Source organism: Saccopteryx bilineata, chromosome 2, assembly GCF_036850765.1.
Source record: "Saccopteryx bilineata isolate mSacBil1 chromosome 2, mSacBil1_pri_phased_curated, whole genome shotgun sequence".
Classification (NCBI taxonomy): Eukaryota; Metazoa; Chordata; class Mammalia; order Chiroptera; family Emballonuridae; genus Saccopteryx; species Saccopteryx bilineata.
The window spans coordinates 338,499,765-338,518,299 of record NC_089491.1 but is presented as its reverse complement, the minus strand read 5'-3'; the positions used below and the strand labels follow the sequence as shown (position 1 = coordinate 338,518,299).

The 18,535-nt window shown below is 38.4% G+C and overlaps 1 protein-coding gene and 1 long non-coding RNA gene across 5 annotated transcripts in view; one reads left to right on the top strand and one right to left on the bottom strand.

The window, feature by feature from the left end:
• The window catches only part of LOC136326430 (uncharacterized), an 80,128-nt gene that overhangs the window by 27,307 nt on the left and 34,286 nt on the right, over positions 1 to 18,535 (top strand). The window lies entirely within an intron of this gene.
• The window catches only part of AGBL3 (AGBL carboxypeptidase 3), a 45,640-nt gene that overhangs the window by 13,698 nt on the left and 13,407 nt on the right, over positions 1 to 18,535 (bottom strand). The window contains exons 7-16 of one of the 3 annotated variants that reach the window (XM_066255272.1): positions 15,758 to 15,920; positions 13,246 to 13,372; positions 12,142 to 12,242; positions 11,806 to 11,918; positions 11,037 to 11,103; positions 10,285 to 10,371; positions 5,234 to 5,291; positions 3,901 to 3,972; positions 2,591 to 2,639; positions 405 to 601 (exon numbers count right to left, since the gene is read on the bottom strand). In XM_066255272.1, coding sequence (XP_066111369.1) covers positions 405 to 601; positions 2,591 to 2,639; positions 3,901 to 3,972; positions 5,234 to 5,291; positions 10,285 to 10,371; positions 11,037 to 11,103; positions 11,806 to 11,918; positions 12,142 to 12,242; positions 13,246 to 13,372; positions 15,758 to 15,920 — 1,034 coding nt within the window. Of the gene's footprint in view, positions 1 to 404; positions 602 to 2,590; positions 2,640 to 3,900; positions 3,973 to 5,233; positions 5,292 to 10,284; positions 10,372 to 11,036; positions 11,104 to 11,805; positions 11,919 to 12,141; positions 12,243 to 13,245; positions 13,373 to 15,757; positions 15,921 to 18,535 lie in introns of those variants that run through there. The other 2 variants (XM_066255273.1, XM_066255274.1) reach the window with 2 other exon arrangements.

Genomic DNA, 18,535 nt, shown 5'->3' with positions numbered 1-18,535 from the left:
TTCATAAGAATGAGATTTCATGTAACCTTTACTTTTCTGTGTCCAGCTTCTTTTACTCAGCTCAACTATTCCAGATTCATCCATACTGTATCAGTGGTTCATTGCTTTTTTATTCTGTGATATTCAAAGGCAACAATAACACAAAGATAACTGAGAATAAAGCAATTAAATAGATTTTTTCCCCAAGGCTATATTAAATGGAAATAATTTTCTTCTGCATTCAACTCAGAGATTATTAAATCAGACAAGTATATTTCAGAATTGGGAATAAAATGGTTATTAATCACCTCTGTTTATAAGAGCAGTTCCCCAAATCCTGGTTTCATAGGATTTATTAGCGATACAGTGAAAGCCACCTGTATACTTATTAAAATCCTAAAAATTAAAAAAAAAAACAAAACCACCTTCTGTTGGTGTCCTTGTCGTCTCAGTGACACTGGGAGTTTGTACACTCATCACACACTTTGAGGATGTCACTTTGAAGCAGTTTCCATACAAATCCATGCTCTTGAGCTGGATTATTTCCTGGCATGGTCTCTTGAAAGTTTCTAAAAAATGTCTTTGTTGGATTTTGCTCAGCTTCTGAATCACACTTTGGGAGCTGAAAGAAATTGGGCACTCTGATTTCAATGTCAACAGTGAACTGTTTAATCAAGAGTAATGTAACACCATATTTTATTTGTATATTACAGCTTGCAGCATGTCTTACAGATATGATCTCACTGGGGCTCTTGCCAGTCCCATGATAGACGCAGGATGGTCAACTTATCCTGCATCTCACATTGGAGAGGGAATGAAAAAGAATATTAAGAAATTAGAGAGATTAACCTGTTTGTTTTCAAGATCACACAGCTAAGACAAAGGAGGGGCAGGTCTAGAATTCATATCTTTTTTTTTTAATCTTTTTTCTTTTTTGAGAGAGACAGGAAAGGAGAGAGATGAGAAGCATCAACTCATAGTTGTGTCACTTTAGTTGTTCATTGATTGCTTCTCATGTGTGCTTCGACTGGGAGACTCCAGCCCAGCCAGTGACCCCTTGCTCAAGCCAGTGACCTTGGGCTCAAGCCAGTGACCTTGGGCTCAAGCCAGAGACCTTGGGCTTCAAGCCAGTGACCTTTGGGCTCAAGCCAGTGACCTTTGGGCTCAAGCCAGCGACCATGGGTCATATTAATGATTTCACGCTCAAGCCGGTGACCCCATGCACAAGCTAGTGAGCCTGAGCTCAAGTCAGACAAGCCCACGTTCAAGCCAGCAACTTCGGGGTTTCACACCTGGGACCTCAGCACCCCAGGATGACACTCTGTCCACTGCGCCACAACTGGTCAGGCTAGAATTCATATCTTTTAACTTCAGAACTTTTTGTATTACTTTCTCTTATCTTGATATATCATTTGATTTCTTTCCACAGATATGACAAATAATATCTTTTAAAAAATTAAGTCTTAGTTTAAATCAATTCTAGATCCAAGTACAGGTATGCCCAAGATGGTTTCTTACCTAATTTTTTAAGTGTTGGGGGTAGGAGATTCTACTTATTTCAACAGACCCCTTTTTTCTTTCTTTCTTTCTTTCTTTCTTTTTTATTTTTTTTTTGATAGAGACAGAATCAGAGAGAGGGACAGATAGGGAAAGACAGGAAAGGAGAGAAATGAGAAGCATCAAATCAATTCTTCGTTGCGGCACCTTAGTTGTTCATTGATTGCTTTCTCATATGTGCCTTGACCGTGAGGGGCTACAGCAGACCAAGTGACCCCTGGTTCAAGCCATCAACCTTGGGCTCAAGCTCATGAGCCTTGCTCAAACCAGATGAGCCAATGCTCAAGCTGGCAACCTCAGGGTCTTGAACCTTAGTCCTCCGTGTCCCAGTCCGATGCTCTATCCACTGTGCCACCGCCTGGTCAGGCCAGACCCCTTTTTTCTTGAACAGAAACCAAGTTCTGAGAAGAGAGGCCAAGGAAGGAAGAAAGGGCATACCATGTTTCCTCTGTTTTATAATTTCAGTCTGTTTTCAAATACTTACCTATTTCACTGTTCAGATGGTTGTTTACACTATTTGTAACAACAGGAAAAACTTGCCAAGGGAGCTAGTGATATAATAATCATGGGTTTAGACACAACTACAAAGTTTATCTGGTATCCCTGGTTTCTCTTTCTATCATTCCTTTTTCAGTTTTTAGATAGTAGTAGTATCCCTATGTGACCAGTACTCTGATTACTATTATAAATAATAAAACATTTGATAGTCCTTCATGCTAAAGTATTGGATAATTGTCTTATGTCAGAAATATTTCTTTTAAAAAAGAGAAACTCAGATACTGCAATGACATATGCATAGAAATAAATGTCTAACTGTAAATTTTAAGGAACCCATTTGGGATAGTTTGGGAATATTAAAATCTCAGAACCTTTCAAAATGTGTAATCTGGGCAGCAATCCTATGTATAAAACTGACATAGTCACAGATACTATGTAGAATATTAAGGAGACATTCAATCAGCAATCATTATAAAAAATGACATACCTTTTGCTTTAATTCAAACTCAGAATCTTATAAAACAGAGGAAAAGAAGTAAAGTAGTAGTTCTCCTACCTCAAATATCTTTTTTGAAGCAAGGAAGAGGCTTGTCCAGGTGTTTTCACTAAAAAAGAAAATATATGATAACGTTTCTGAGCTTAGATTTTTAAGATTAACAAAACTTAATGTTTTACTTTCTTGACAATTATCTCATTCATATATTTAATGGCTAACTTAATTGAGTTTATCTTCAATTAATCTACAATTGTCTTATTCAGACATAAGAAATATGTTAGTACATGTTTACCATGGAAGCCTTTTAATTAAAGTGTTTCAACAGAATAACAAACAGCAGAAATCCTATCCAATAACTGTCAAAAATTGAGAAGTGGATATATGTATGTCAGGATCTATGAAGGACATCTCTGTATAGTAGGGGGACTAACCTTTTAAAAACCCAACCGAGGCCCTGGCCAGTTTGCTCAGTGGTAGAGCGTCAACCTGGCGTGCGGGATTCCCGGGTTCGATTCCCGGCCAGGGCACACAGGAGAGGTGCCATCTGCTTTTCCACCCCTCCCCCTCTCCTTCCTCTCTGTCTCTTTCTTCCCTTCCCGCAGCCAAGGCTCCATTGGAGCAAAGTTGACTCAGGCACTGAGGATGGCTCCATGGCCTCTGCCTCAGGCGCTAGAATGGCCCTGGTTGCAACAGAACAACGCCCCAGATGGGCAGAGCATCGCCCCCTGGTGGGCATGCCAGGTGGATCCCGGTTGGGTGCATGCGGGAGTCTGTCTGACTGCCTCCCCGTTTCCAACTTCAGAAAAATACAAAAACAACAAAAAACAAACAAAAAAAAGCCAACCAAGGACACAGCCATACCAGATTGAAAAAAATAGTATAGTATGTAATAAATCATGTTTTTAACTCAACATGAAAAGAACTTTTTCTCAATGTTATAGCTCTATAGCAAAGAAATGAAGAATATTGTAATTTGGTTGACTAAACTTGGGTCCTGTAATGAGTAGAGATAAGAATGGAGAACTCTTCAGGTTCTTTTCTGAGCCTTAAGACTCAGTGAGATGAGAATGAAAAAGCTAGACAATAAGATATATGTTTTCTTTCTTTTCTTTTTAACTAGACAAAATGACAAGAAATAAATGGACATATAATAATTTCTGTTGGCTTCCTCTATATAGTTCTAGAGCTATAAAGAACACTAAGAATTTGAGATTTAAAATTTCTGGGAAGGGAAATTGTTTCTTGTCTATTCTGAAGATAATCTAGCTTCTTAAACATAGATCTTGATCATACACTATTATTAAATAGCTCACATACAAATAATAAGTCATCACTCACTTTGAGCTTGTCCAAATTCCCATTTTACTTACCTAGTCTTTGATTAGGGATTTGTCTTCTGAAATAATCAAATATAGGATCATCTGATGCATTTGGCCTTGTATCTAGAAAAGATCATTAGTAGCATAAAAACAATTCATTGACTTTTTTACTACATTTTTTTCTAAATAAATTTATCTGTTTCTAAATTTTAAAAATGCTTGCATATAATATGTAAACAATTGACATATTTAGTGTAGCTCAATTAAATTAATACAGTTGTCAAATCTTATGAATTTTTGTTGCATCTTTGCTATTTATAGCAAAACTAAAAAATGTTCATAACCCTTGAATCAGCACATTTTTAAAGAATCTATTATAAATACTATAAATAGTTAGGAATATGCACAAATGGGAAGTTATAAGATCTTTCTTGTTGTTTTCAATAGAAAAAACATAAGCAAAGTTTACCAGTGAGGTTACCTAATAAATTAAGGTTTACTAAGATAATGGAATCCTTGGTCACCATTTATGAACATGTAGAGAAGTGAACCATGCACTGAAATTTTAAATGAAAACATACGTTGCAAAACAACTTGCAGTTAACTTGTTTACTTGTTTATCTCCCCCTATTAAAAGATGAGTTCATTGGAGAAAGATATGAAATACAGTGTGTCCGTAAAGTCATGGTGCACTTTTGACCGGTCACAGGAAAGCAACAAAAGACGATAGAAATGTGAAATCTGCACCAAATAAAAGGAAAACTCTCCCAGTTTCATACCTATTCAGTGCAGTTCGATGTGGGCTCACACACACATTTTTTAAGGCTCCTTAGGTGGCTATCCCGTATAGCCTCTATAGACTCGTCACGGACTGATGGCCTACCAGAACGGGGTTTCTCCACCAAACTGCCGGTTTCCTTCAACTGCTTATCCCACCGAGTAATGTTGTTCCTATGTGGTGGCGCTTCATTATAAACGCGCCGATATTCACGTTGCACTTTGGTCACGGATTTGAATTTAGTGAGCCACAGAACATACTGAACTTTCCTCTGTACCGTCCACATCTCGACTGACATGGCCATGGGCTGCTCCACTGTATACACAGTGTTACGTCATCATCTGCGCATGTGCACATGCTGCCACATCATCCTACAGAAACTGGGAGGGTTTTCCTTTTATTTGGTGCAGATTTCACATTTCTATCATCTTTTGTTGCTTTCCTGTGACCAGTCAAAAGTGCATCATGACTTTATGGACACACTGTAATATATTTCTTAATATCCCTAAGCACCATGCACTTTTGCAACCTCAAAGCTGTAGCACAAAAAAGGTGTTTGTTGAGTGAAGGAATTGATTATTTGAGAAGACAGAGGCAGAACATTACCTTTCACATCAGAATTTGATTCTTTGTGTCTTTGCACTAGATGTCCTTTATCACAAACCTAATGGAACACAGAACCAGAAGGACAATAATGTTATGTTATAAACATGAAAATGAGATAAATTTCCTATATGGTTTATGGAAGAGTTGTTTTCAACATTTCTCATTTTATTCTCATAGGTTTAGAATAGATAAAATAATCTCTTAAATCAGAAGCTCCTAGCCTGACCAGCTGGTGGCACAGTGGATAAAGCAACACTACTTTCTCCCATAGCAATGAGTTGAAGAAAATACTGATATTGTATTTTGGCCTTAAAGGGAGTTTAAAATCTTTTCATTGCATGTAGAGCGTATTTATGATGAAAGGCAAAACATGTAGTTTATAATCTCATGTGTTGAAATGAGAAAAGCAAAGATATAGGAAGGTAAGAGTGTGCAATTGGGTGAAAATATATAAAATGGTATGAAAATGTATAAGCAATTAAAAAACTAAGCTTATATAGAAAAGATGAAAGATATTTTCTTGTCGCTCGCGAAGAAGTACAGGAAGGAAGAACATGCATGGCATTGCTTTCTATGTGAGGGGAGTTGCCAATAGGACGCAGATGGACTCGAAGAGACACGAAACACTGTAGCTCAGGGGTCAGGAACCTTTTTGGCTGAGAGAGCCATGAATGACACATATTTTAAAATGCAATTCCGTGAGAGCCATACAATATGTTTAACACTAAATACAAGTAAATGTGTGCATTTTATGTAAGACCAATACTTTTAAAGTACAATAAGTCTCTGAATTCTTTTTAATAATGTTGTTATGCTGTTGCTAACCAATGGTGAATAAAGTACTTCTTACCATTAATGTGACTTCTGGTGCTGCATGGTTTTGCTGATGGCTTTGTCGTCTGGTTGATACATGGTGAGGTTAAGCTTCATGTAGGCGTTGAGACTTCCATCTGTTAAATGTGGTCATAGGTTGGTCTTAACGTTCTTTAGTTGTGAGAAAGACTGCTCACATGCATACATAGAGCCAAACATCGTCAGTACAGCAATACTCATATGCTGCAGTGTGTGGTATGTGATGGGAAGAGCGTTCCAAGTTTTGACAGTCAGCTGGTCTGCGGGTTGAAGTTTTTTTTATTTCTCCCCACTTGTGTTTGCTCATCAACCCTGCTTGCTGTCATGCAAGTCTTTCCAAATTTTCATACAGTGACTTGAACTTATTCACCCACGTGTCTGAGGCCTTCAGGTCAGCAGCCTGTAACTCAAAATTTCTGACGGAGACACCGGGGATATAACTCAGGTTAGTCCTGTCCACTGCACACTCATGTGGATGGGTGATGAACTTAAAAAGATGAGTATGCTCACGAAATTCTCCAAAGCATGCTTTGAATGACTGCAGGAGATTAGATGTGAAGCCTGCTAGCTGCTGGAGATCAAGATGTTGAGCAGGGTCACTTGCTGTGCATGCATCTTTAAACTCTCTCAGTTTTTCAAAGTGTAGTAAATGACCTGTTTCAATGTTGGCAATGAAGAGTTCCAGCTTGTTTTCAAATGCAAACACTGCTTGTTGAAGGGATAAAACTGTATTTCCAATGCCTTGCATTTTCACACTGAGCTGGTTCAGATGTTCAGTCATGTCCACGAGATAGTAGAACTTCAAGAGCCACTCAGTGTTAGCTAACTCAGTCAGGATGCTTGACGTTTTTCATTTCAAGAAAAGTCCGGATTTCGCTCAGACAAGCCACGAAATGGCTAAGCACGTTCCCTCTTGACAACCAACGCACATTGCTGTGCAGAAGCAGACCAAGATAATTTTTCCCAACTTAATCCAGCAGAGTTTTAAACTGGTGATCATTTAAAGCTTGGGCAACAATAAAGTTGACCACCCGAATGACCAGCGACATCACCTTACCAAGCTGCTCGCCGCACATCTGAGCACAAAGCGCCCTCCTGATGTAGGATGCAGTGAAAACTTAGGATAGATCTCTCTTCATGTTCACGAAGAAGCGCTACGAATCCTGTTTTCCCCACCATGCATGGAGCACCATCAATACACATTGAAATACGTTTATCCATTGGTAGATATGTTCTTTAGCGAACTCAGTGAAAGACTTGAATAAATCCCCCCTCTCTTGTTGTCTCTTTCATAGGCAAAACAGCAAGGCTTTCCTCAGGTAGTGTGTCACCGACAGCATACCTTGCAATCATGCTGAACTGGGATAAATGGCTTACATCTGTTGACTCATCCAAAGTGAGAGAAAAGAATGGTGCTGCATTTATGTCCTTCACTTGTGTTGCCTCAATTTGATTTGCCATCATGATGGTACGATCGTGAACAGTTCTTGCCAACAGAGGCATGTCTTTAATTTGTTTGATTATCTTGTCTTTATCTAAAAAGTCATCAAAAAGTTCACTGGCAACATCAAGCATGAATGTTTTGGCATACTCCCCATCTGTGAATGGCTTTCCGTTTCTCACAATTGCTAAAACCAGCAAAGCTAGCCGAATTCCAGTCACCATGTTGGGTCCAAACACGGAGTTGCTGCTGACTCGCTTGCACTCTGCACAGTAGCTCTTGACATGCTTTCTTCCTGCTATCCCCCGCTGGATATTTCGATGCAAATGTATTATGGCGTGTGTCGAAGTGCCGCTTTATATTTAACCGTTTCATCAATGCAATTTTATCATTGCATATTAGACACACTGCAGAACCTGCTCTCTCCACAAAGACGAATTCCTCTGTCCATTCCTGCTGAAAAGTATGATACTCCTCATCTTTTTTTCTTTTAGCCATCTTCTTTGTCAAAAGGGTTTCTGTAATTAGCAAGCTGACTACTTGATTAAAAGGAGGGAAGTTTACTTCCTGACCTCACAATGACCCATATACGTTATGCATTATCCAATAAAAATTTGGTGTTGTCCTGGAGGATAGCTGTGATTGGCTCCAGCCACCCGCAACCATGAACATGAGCAGTAGGAAATGAATAGATTGTAATACATGAGAATGTTTTATATTTTTAATGTTATTATTTTTTTTTTATTAAAGATTTGTCTGTGAGCCAAATGCAGCCATCAAAAGAGCCACATCTGGCTCGCGGGCCATAGGTTCCTGACCCCTGCTGTAGATGCTGTTATTGGGGGAGGAGAAGTGTACACATATATATTTTACAACTCTTGTGACTCAATAATTATTTCAAAATAAAACATGAAAAAATAGAATAAAGAGAGTAAAAAAGAATAACCTCAAAGGTTCATGGGAAATTAGATCCAGTTCATTCAATCCACATTTGGAGTATGACAGTGTATTTGATGTTTACTGTGTACCGAATGAACTTGGCTCTGCTTTCAATTTCCCACTGGTGCTCAATCACTACTCATAACAGAGGAAATAGTTACAGAACAACTTCTAATGTTTTTATTTGTTTGAATAGTGGAGTAGAAATCTTTTCAACTTCTGAGTCTGATCCTCAGGTCTTCTCCAACTTCCTGGTTTTCTGCAGGTAACAGACGCTGAAGCATTGATTGGTGGGATCCAAGGATGGATTATTTTGACCCCATCAAGTAGGGATACCCCTTTAATTGTCCATCTTCATTTGTCAGGCTTATTTCCTAACTAGATAATTCTGTTGAACTCTGAGTACTCATTCTTCTCCCCTTCCCCCTTTATCCCTCTGGACTTGTTAGTTACTCATTTGTTTCTTTAGTGACAGCTGGTTTAATTTAGTGAAGCCTCTCATCCACCTGCAATGCTAAACTTCGGATTTGCTCCCCAGGGTTGCAGATGTGGGTGTGGCCACACTCACCCTGGGATGGCAGTGGCTTTGGCGGGGTGTTCTTTGCCTCCTTCCCTGACCACGTATAAGTTCCACTAATACCTGGCTGATGGCTTTACTGCTTTAAACAGTGCCATAGGACATAGACTGTCCTACAGACCAAGCCAATCAAATCTGTGCTCCTTTGAAGGCACGGGTTCTAAAGTCAGTGTTGAGCTTTGTCCTGATCCCAGGAGAGGTCCTCCCAGCTGTCTCTTTCCCCAGTTCTCCCTGGCAAACCCAGTGGACGAAATAGTTCAGCCTATTACCTACCAGTCCCTCTCAACTGCCTTTTGAGAATGGTCCTTAAGCTTGAATTTCTCTAGGATCTGTTGTAAATTAAGACACTTCTTTGGGAAAGAGATTAGGAGCTATTTTATCTGGTTGTCCCCCAAGGCAAAATTTCTGGGGCCTGAGTGTCTCTGGAGCTGGGGGTGGGGACAGTGACATTCTTCTAGCTGAGCTGTGGGTGGGAAGAGGGCAGTGGTCTCTGGTCTTCTCTGTTTGCCTCTCCCAATGTGGAACCGCACCTTGACAAGCCAAGGCAAGGGCATTGAGGGCCGAAAATAGGTAGAAGGAGAGACCCTTGTTTCTGGGCTGCACTAGTCTGGAGCGGAGTCTCAGTCTCATTGAGCTGGGAGGATATAGGGAGGAGAACTGTTGGTTTAAATACAAGAAGCTCTCACTGGTTTTTTGTTTGTTTGTTTTTGTTTTTTAGCCAAGCTGTAGGTTTTCCTGAATCAAAGATTCCTCATTTGCTGTATGCCCTTAGGACCATTTCCAGAAACTTTAAAAACACAACCAGAAGTGGTTGTGTTTTTTTGTTTTTAAATAATTTTACTCACTTTTGCTAGTGAATGGGTTCGCAGAGCTCCCAGCTGTCCTGGTAGAAGCTGATCTCCCCACACCATTTAGTTTATACTCCTGTATTCCCATTGCTCTTAGTTTTAATTTACTTCCTCTTGCTATCCCTGGCTGCATCTTTGTAAGATGCCTCAAATATTTCTCCAAGCAAAGCAAGTATAGGTGAGATTTAAATATCACACCTAAATAAGACTCACTTCTCATCTGTCAAGGTTCTTTTGTGCTTTTATAAATGGTAAATAATATGAGCAAAATTTTAATTATTTGCTTTTCTTGAGGAAACAATTAGGGTATAAGAAGAGTAAGAGGAAAGAACTTGCCATTCTCTTGCAATCATTTCCTCACAAGCTGCTGACAACCAGGTCAATAAATACTAACCTCTTGCTCTTCTCTGCCATTTTGACGCCTCGCTATGGTAGAATTTCTTTCCTTCTTTGTTTTCAAATGTTTTTTCTTGGATTTTAGCTAGGTAAAAGAATCATATTTAAAAATCCACATTGAATCAACATATCAAGGACTTTATCTATGCAGACATAAAACTACTTTGAGACTTCCACTTATAGGAGGATAAAGTCTTTTTCCTATTCCTCCCATAAAGTACTACTAAAAACTGCCTATTATACACAGAATAAATGTAAGAGGCTCTAGAAGGTGAAAAGAAGATGCAAATTGGTATGGGATCTAAGGAACAGAGGGGTGACTTGGATTTGAATAGTTTCGTGTGTGTGTGTGTGTGTGTGTGTGTGTGTGTTTAATGAAGTAAGAGTGTTGGCCCTGGTGGGGTGACTTAGTTGGTTAGAGCATCGTCCCAACATGCCGAGGTTGCGGGTTTGACCCCCAGTCAGCATGTACAAGAATCAACCAACGGTTGCATGAATAAGTGGAACAACGAATCAGTGTTTCTCTCTCTCTCTCTAAAAACAAATAAATTTAAAAACTATCTTGAAAAATGAAGTAAGAACATTAAGAATCCTTAGGCTTAGAAAATTCTATGATTTAAAAATATGGTACATAATCAGAAAATCACAATTAGTACTACACAACCCAACTGTAAATTTTTTCCCTTGAGTGTTGGTCTAATAAGAAGAGTACCTATTTAACATACCATCGGCAGAAATTTTCACTCCTACCTGAGAAGTTAGCTTGAGAAGGTAAGTCTGAGAGTCATTTGATTCTGAACTCTCAGAGCCTCGGCTACTACAAAAAAATAATAAAATATTATTTTAGTTTACAGAATGTGTTGGTGTCATTTTAACATTTCAACTGTTACTTTTGCTTTATTACCTTCCTGGAATGGTAAAGATAGTTCTAATTATTTGAAGAATGTTTACAAAGATGGTATAGATGTTTGGTGGTTGTAGGCATCTTAGGGTATTAGAAGAATATTGGCTGAAGTTGATGGGAACACAACAAATATAAACAAATCTATGAGTTCAAAATGATAGTCTCTGTCTGCAAATACATTTATTAGTCACCACTGGAGGTTACGGGGCACTAACTCAAAGTCTGAAAAACTCTAAATAAACACAAAGAATGAAATATTTATTCTGCATTTCCTACAGGAGCCAATGACATTGCCTTAGCACAGAACGTTGCACTTATCAATCACTAACTTAGAATATTTATGTGGCATCTTTATAAATGTATCAGTTCTCTGTGGGTAATGAAAGCATTGAAAACAATTTGAGTATGTCTTTCACATAATACATAGTAGGTGCTCATTTAATATTACTTGACTAAATGAATAAATAACGTCTTGATGAGGTCTAGCCAAAGAAGCATGCATGGGAAAAATTTTCAGGATTTTCAGTTGAGATAGAAAGTTATACCCTAGTAATGTTATAAAGAGCACAGTAAAACAGCACAGCAAATTACATTACGTCCACTGTCTTGACTTACTGAGACTCTATCTCCAATGTAATTTCTTTCAGAGATGTCTCTGAGTCATCAAGGGCTTTTTCCAAGTTTACATGCTTTTGCATTTCTTCTAATTCTCTTAGGCACTGAAAATACTAGGGGAAAATGATAAACGAGTTAATGATAAAATAATTTTTATTTCCTAATTAAATTATTGAATACTTATAGACATCTGAGCAATAGTTCACGGGACATCAACTACCAAAAAACCCTGAACACTGTTAGGATATTCAAAGGAATCAAGTGCCATAGGCTCATAGGCAGGTTATGGTATCTGGCAGATGGAGTTTAATGGGTTACCAAGTGGGCTTTGCTTACCTTATTTCGGTCTGGATCACAGTAGTCCAGGAGAGAATCACAAAAATGATATCCCATTGACTCCAAGTCTTTTGTGTTGAAATGAGTGCCTCGTTTTTTACCTAAAACATCAATAAGTTGATCTACCCTTGAGGATGACTTAATTTTTCCTTAGCATATAGGCCAAAGTGGTAAAACAGACTATAAAGAGAACATCTGATATGATTCCACATCCCGTCCTTTGGGTTTTCCCCCCAGGGCAGGTCATTAACAGCTTGCTGCTTTCCCTCCTTCCCCTCCACCACCTGCACCGAAGGTGACTTAACACGGAGCACTCTTATGTTGGAAGGCAGAAATAAATTCAATAAGAAAGTTATGGGATACTTGCTTACCGATTATAAACACCCTAACAATCACTTAGAAAGACTTGGGTAATGATTTTGACATTTTCATTATCATTAGTAATGTTATATCAGTTTCAAGGTGCTTTAAAAAACTAGACAGATATCACACATGTGGATTTTCAGTATTCCTTTGAGTTGATCCATTTTCTAATAATATGACAGTTATCTTAATATGGGGTATTCTAAATATATGCTAGATGTGACTAAATGATTTCTTAAATGAAACTACAGAACATTTCTATTTTTAGTTCAAGGGACCAGGTGCTGCCATTAAAATATAAATTCACCAGAAAACAAAAATTAACAATAAAACACCAGGCTGTTTGTCTTGCAAATAGTAAATCCACTGAAAAATATTTCTATCCTAGTATTTTAGGTATGAGCACTGTTTTTCTTGAAATCATTAGTCATCTTAGAAACCCCTTCTCTAAAAAATTGCAAATTAAGCAAGTAAGAATTAATTCATGAAACAACCGATCAGGTATTCCATCTACACGCTAAAACTTCCTATTCTTAACAATGAGAAATGATGAGATAAATAGAGGTCTCTATAGTGGGAATTTGTTTATTCATCCCATTCACAGAATTGATTAGATATCAGTACACGTATCTAAGTGGGAAGAACGTGCTCACTATTAAACTATCTACACTATGAATCTTCCATTAAAAATGTCTCTGGTTTAGAGCGCTGAGAGCCATGAATGAGAACAGGTGGTCTTACCCAGCGTAGATCCACAGAAAGTGGCCTCCATGGTAAAGCTGTTCCTGATTCCCATTCTCCACATCACCACCCTTCCTGTTCCTTCTTTGCTCTTCTGAACATTGAACTTGCAAGCTGAGAATGAAAACTGGAAAGAAGCAAATGAACGAGATCCGTCGTTTTTATAACAATGTCATTCTTGGGGAGTAGCATTGAAAGTGGAACAGTGGTTGTTCAAGAGCTGTAATTCTCTCTAAAACTTCAGGAGCTGCTTTTATTTCCTGACCAGGGGAAATAACTTATTTTAAGAAGGACATATTGGCCCTGGCCAGTTGGCTCAGCGGTAGAGCGTCGGCCTGGCGTGCAGAAGTCCCGGGTTCGATTCCCGGCCAGGGCACACAGGAGAAGCGCCCATCTGCTTCTCCACCCCTCCCTGTCTCCTTCCTCTCTGTCTCTCTCTTCCCCTCCCACAGCTGAGGCTCCACTGGAGCAAAGATGGCCCGGGCGCTGGGGATGGCTCCTTGGCCTCTGCCCCAGGCGCTAGAGTGGCTCTGGTCGCGGCAGAGCGACCCCCCCCCAAGGGGCAGAGCATCGCCCCCTGGTGGGCAGAGCGTGGCCCCTGGTGGGCGTGCCGGGTGGATCCCGGTTGGGCGCATGCAGGAGTCTGTCTGACTGTCTCTTCCCGCTTCCAGCTTCAGAAAAAAATACAAAAAAAAAAAAAAAGAAAGAAAAAAAGAAGGACATATTTACATTTCTGAGAAATACAGATTTCAATTTTAGCCACACATTTCACTTTTATCTATAAGTAACATATACATTCAGAACAAGTTGAATAATTCTTGATACTGTTGGGCTAAAATCTCTTATAAAAAAAAAACTATAGGAAGGGGCTTAAAAATGTTTAAGAATGAATATTAGTGTTATTGATTTTCAAGACAGAATCAAGATGCTTTATTTTCATATGAAAGATCCTTTGAAAACTGCCTGAAAAATTGTTATAACATCAGTATCTACAGAGTTTTTGTCATTTTATTTTTAAATCAACATAAGTTTGACCTTTTGTGTTCCATTCTATGAATTTTAACACATGTAGATTTGTGTAACCAGGATGGCAATCAGTATAGAGAATGATTTCATCACTTCTAAAGAGCTCTCTTATGCTATCCCTTTGTAGTCATAAGTATTTCATTTATTTTGTAGCTACAAAATAAATGGTAAATGGTATTGTTTTTAACATTAGTTTCCAATTTTTCATTGTGAGTTTATAGAAATTAAATTTGTGTGTGTGTGTGGGGGTGACTTTATATTCTATGACATAGCTAAACTCACTTATTAGTTTTAGGAGTTTTTTTGTGGATTGGTTTGGATTTTCTATGAAGACAATCATGACATCTTTTTTTTTTTTTTTTTTTTTTTTTTTTTTTAATATATTTCTGAAGCTGGAAACAGGGAGAGACAGTCAGACAGACTCCCGCATGCGCCCGACCGGGATCCACCCGGCACGCCCACCATGGGGCGACGCTCTGCTCACCAGGGGGCGATGCTCTGCCCATCCTGGGCGTCGCCATGTTGCGACCAGAGCCACTCTAGCGCCTGGGGCGGAGGCCACAGAGCCATCCCCAGCGCCCGGGCCATCTTTGCTCCAATGGAGCCTTGGCTGCGGGAGGGGAAGAGAGAGACAGAGAGGAAGGCGCGGCGGAGGGGTGGAGAAGCAAATGGGCGCTTCTCCTGTGTGCCCTGGCCGGGAATCGAACCCAGGTCCTCTGCACGCTAATCATGACATCTTTATTACTTCTTCCTTTCCAATCTGTCTGCCATTTTTTTCTTTTTCTTGCCTTATTGCATTTGTTAGAACTTCCAGGAAAAGGCTGAACTGAGAGTAAGAGTAGATATCCTTGCCTTGTTCTTGACCTTTGGAGGAAAGCAATCAGTTTTGTTTTTGTTTTTTTTTAATCATCAAATATGGTGGTAGAATAATGGGCATTGATTCTTTGTATTTCAAATTATTGGTCACTCAACATTCTACGTCATTACTTTCTTCTTTATTTTATTTTACTTTTTTCTACAGAGAGAGAGTCAGAGAAAAGGATAGATAGGAACAGACAGACAGGAACGGAGAGAGATGAGAAGCATCAACCATCAGTTTTCGTTGCAACACCTTAGTTGTTCATTGATTGCTTTCTCATATGTGCCTTGACTGTGGGCCTTCAGCAGACCAAGTAACCCCTTGCTTGAGCCAGCGACCTTAGGTCCAAGCTGGGGAGCTTTGCTCAAACCAGATGAGCCCATGCTCAAGCTGGCGACCTCAGGGTCTCGAACCTGGGTACTTCCACATCCCAGTCCCATGCTCTATCCACTGTGCCACCGCCTGGTCAGGCTCTACATAGTTACTTTCGTATGGTCAATTTAATGCTAGGCAAAATAAGTAAATTAAAAAAATCAGTTTACTGAATCTGAATAAGATTACCCATTCTGCAGTCTCACATGGGCAATATTTAATAAAGGAAAAGTTAAAATCTTAAAAAGGCCTTACTTTATCTGGACAATTTTTGCTCAGGATAAGTGGAAAGACTTGTTGCTGTAGGTACGATGCCTTACATCTATTACTATCACCACAGCCGTACATGAAGATGTTCTTTTTCCGACTATGGCCATGAAGGTCACAATACAAAAGCACCTCTCGTTTCTCCATCAATCTGCCAAGAAGAAAAAGAATAAGTTACTACATTTCACCTTGGCGTTTTTATTTTATGGGTGTCAACTATGTATTTACAAGTCTAATATCCAAATAAATAGGATTCCTTATTTATTTACTAGCTTTCAACTCCCTATCTATACTGCATACTATTATTTAATATACAATTTTAAAAACTGTCTGCAATAATTTTGTATTGACATATGTAAAATACAAATGCCTTCCATTAAAAGGACAAAATGTACCTTATTCCAAACACTTCCTCCAATAGGATCTGGTTTATTTTGGCTTTCTTTTGTATACAGAAAATAGTTCATGTCCATCTTTTTCCATTAGCTCTCACACGTAGATTCTTTCTGACTGAAATACCTTCTTTCTTCATCTTTGTAAATGCAAGTACTACCCCATTACCCTTCAAAACTGAGCTCACGTCTCTTTTCCTCTCTATTCAAGCCCATAGATCTTTTTTTGCACTCCTGTAGCACTTAATATTGGTACCAGTTACTTGGTACTTGCCTAGTCAAGTTTGCTTATTTTTGACATTTAATCTTCTTAAGGATAGGGAATCTTTCAAATCATTTAGTGTAGGGCTATGCACACAGGTGTCCAAAATATTTGTTAAAAGTTGAGTGCCTTATGATTTGGTGCTAAAGCTAATGAAGAGTTAACTCTTGATTAATGTGGTAAATATCATTAAAATTTTTTTTTTAATTTCTTGATTTTAGCCTGAGAGGAAGGGAGACAAGAACATTGAGCTGTTCCTGTCTGTGCCCCGACTGGGAATGAAACCAGCAACCTCTGTGCTTTGGACGATGCTCCAACCAACTGAGCTATCTGGCCAGATCATGAGTAAATCTCATTTTGAGAAAAATGCTAGCAAAGCTTGAATTGACTATTTCCTGGTAAATTTATAATAAATAAGGAAATTATTACATCCTCCTAAGAGCATAATCCTTAACTTGTATAGTTTAGGTATTCAGTATATGTAAAAGTAATTTTAAAAAGCCCCACAAACTGACTGATGATGGCTTTCAAAAGGTAAAAAACCGGTGGCGTTAAAGTGGTAAAATTATAGGTGTTTTTTGCCTTCTCATATTTCTAAACTTTATATAATATTATAATTTTACTTAAAATTTCATAGATTATTTGTTTTAACTGGAAGGATAAATACCAAAATGTTAGCAATGGCTTTTAATAATATGAAATCTATAACAGTAGTCTCCCCCTTATTGGCAGGGGATATATTCCCAGACCCCAGTGTATGTCTAAAACCTTGGATAGTACCAGAGCTTCGATACCCTGTCTTTTTGCCTATACACACATACACTTTATGGCTTCTCTTTGGCATATCCAAATTGCCACCATTGCTACTCTTGTGATTTGGGTAAAATAAGGGTGATCTGAACACAAGCACTAGATACCATGCCAGTCAATCTGGTAACGAAATGACTACTAAGTGATGAAGAGGAGGGTAATGTATACAGCTTGGATACTCTGGACAGAGGAGTAATTCATCCCCCAGGTGATACAAGGTAAGATTTCATCATGCTACTCACAATGGCATGCAATTTAACTTACGAATTGTTTATTTCTGGAATTTTTCCATGTAATAATTTTATGCCACAGTTGACTACAGGAAACAGACTGTGGAAAGTGACACTGTGGATGGTGGATTACTGTATTTTTATAACAAAAATGTTAACCTAAAATCAAAACTTTCAAAGCATGATGTCTATGAGAAACAATACTCCTTTCAACTATAGTGAAATTTCATATTGAAGTCTGTTACATGTACTAATTTATTGCCCGTTACTCATTTGGTTCTCGATAAATTCTGATTGATAATTTCAGATTGATATAAAGCCACTAAATGACTATTTTAAGTTTTGTTTGTTTAAAAAAGTTTTATTGAATTTATTGGGGTCACATTGGTTAATGAAATTATACAAGTTTCAGGTGTATGGTTCTAAAATACATCATCTGTATACTGTATTGTGTGTTGACCACCCCAAGTCAAGTTTCCCTCCATCAATACCTCCTCTACCCTCCCTTCCCTCCACCCCCTTTCCCTCCTGCAATCCCCACACTGCTGTCTGTGTCTATTCATTTCTTTTCCTTTGCTAATCCCTTCATCTTTTTCACCCAGGCAAGAATATCATATTAGCTCCTTTAATAGGAACTATGCTGTACATCTTTAAACCAACATTTCCCCAAATTTAATGGTCTTTTGGTATCTTATGAGTCCAAAGACACTTCTACATCTAAGTAATTAATTCCTAAAGAAGTGTTATTACTTTTGTAAAGCAGGATCTTAGGGTCTCTCATCTTTCATTAATTTAAGTTACTTTAGAAACAGTTTGGATATTTTTCTTACAGGTAAGATATTCTAATACCTTATATTAAAATATACTTTCTGTAATTCTTATATTCTTTAACAATTTTTTTATATTTGAGGAAACACTGAATACATGGAAAGCTTCCAATGTTCCATATTTTATTCAGGGTACTTTAGCAACAATAATGTCATTTCATTCTTCCGCCTATACGGTATTATGATTCACATTTTATAGATGGTAAAACTGGGGTTTAGATTGTTTTTAAATTGCACAAGGCCAC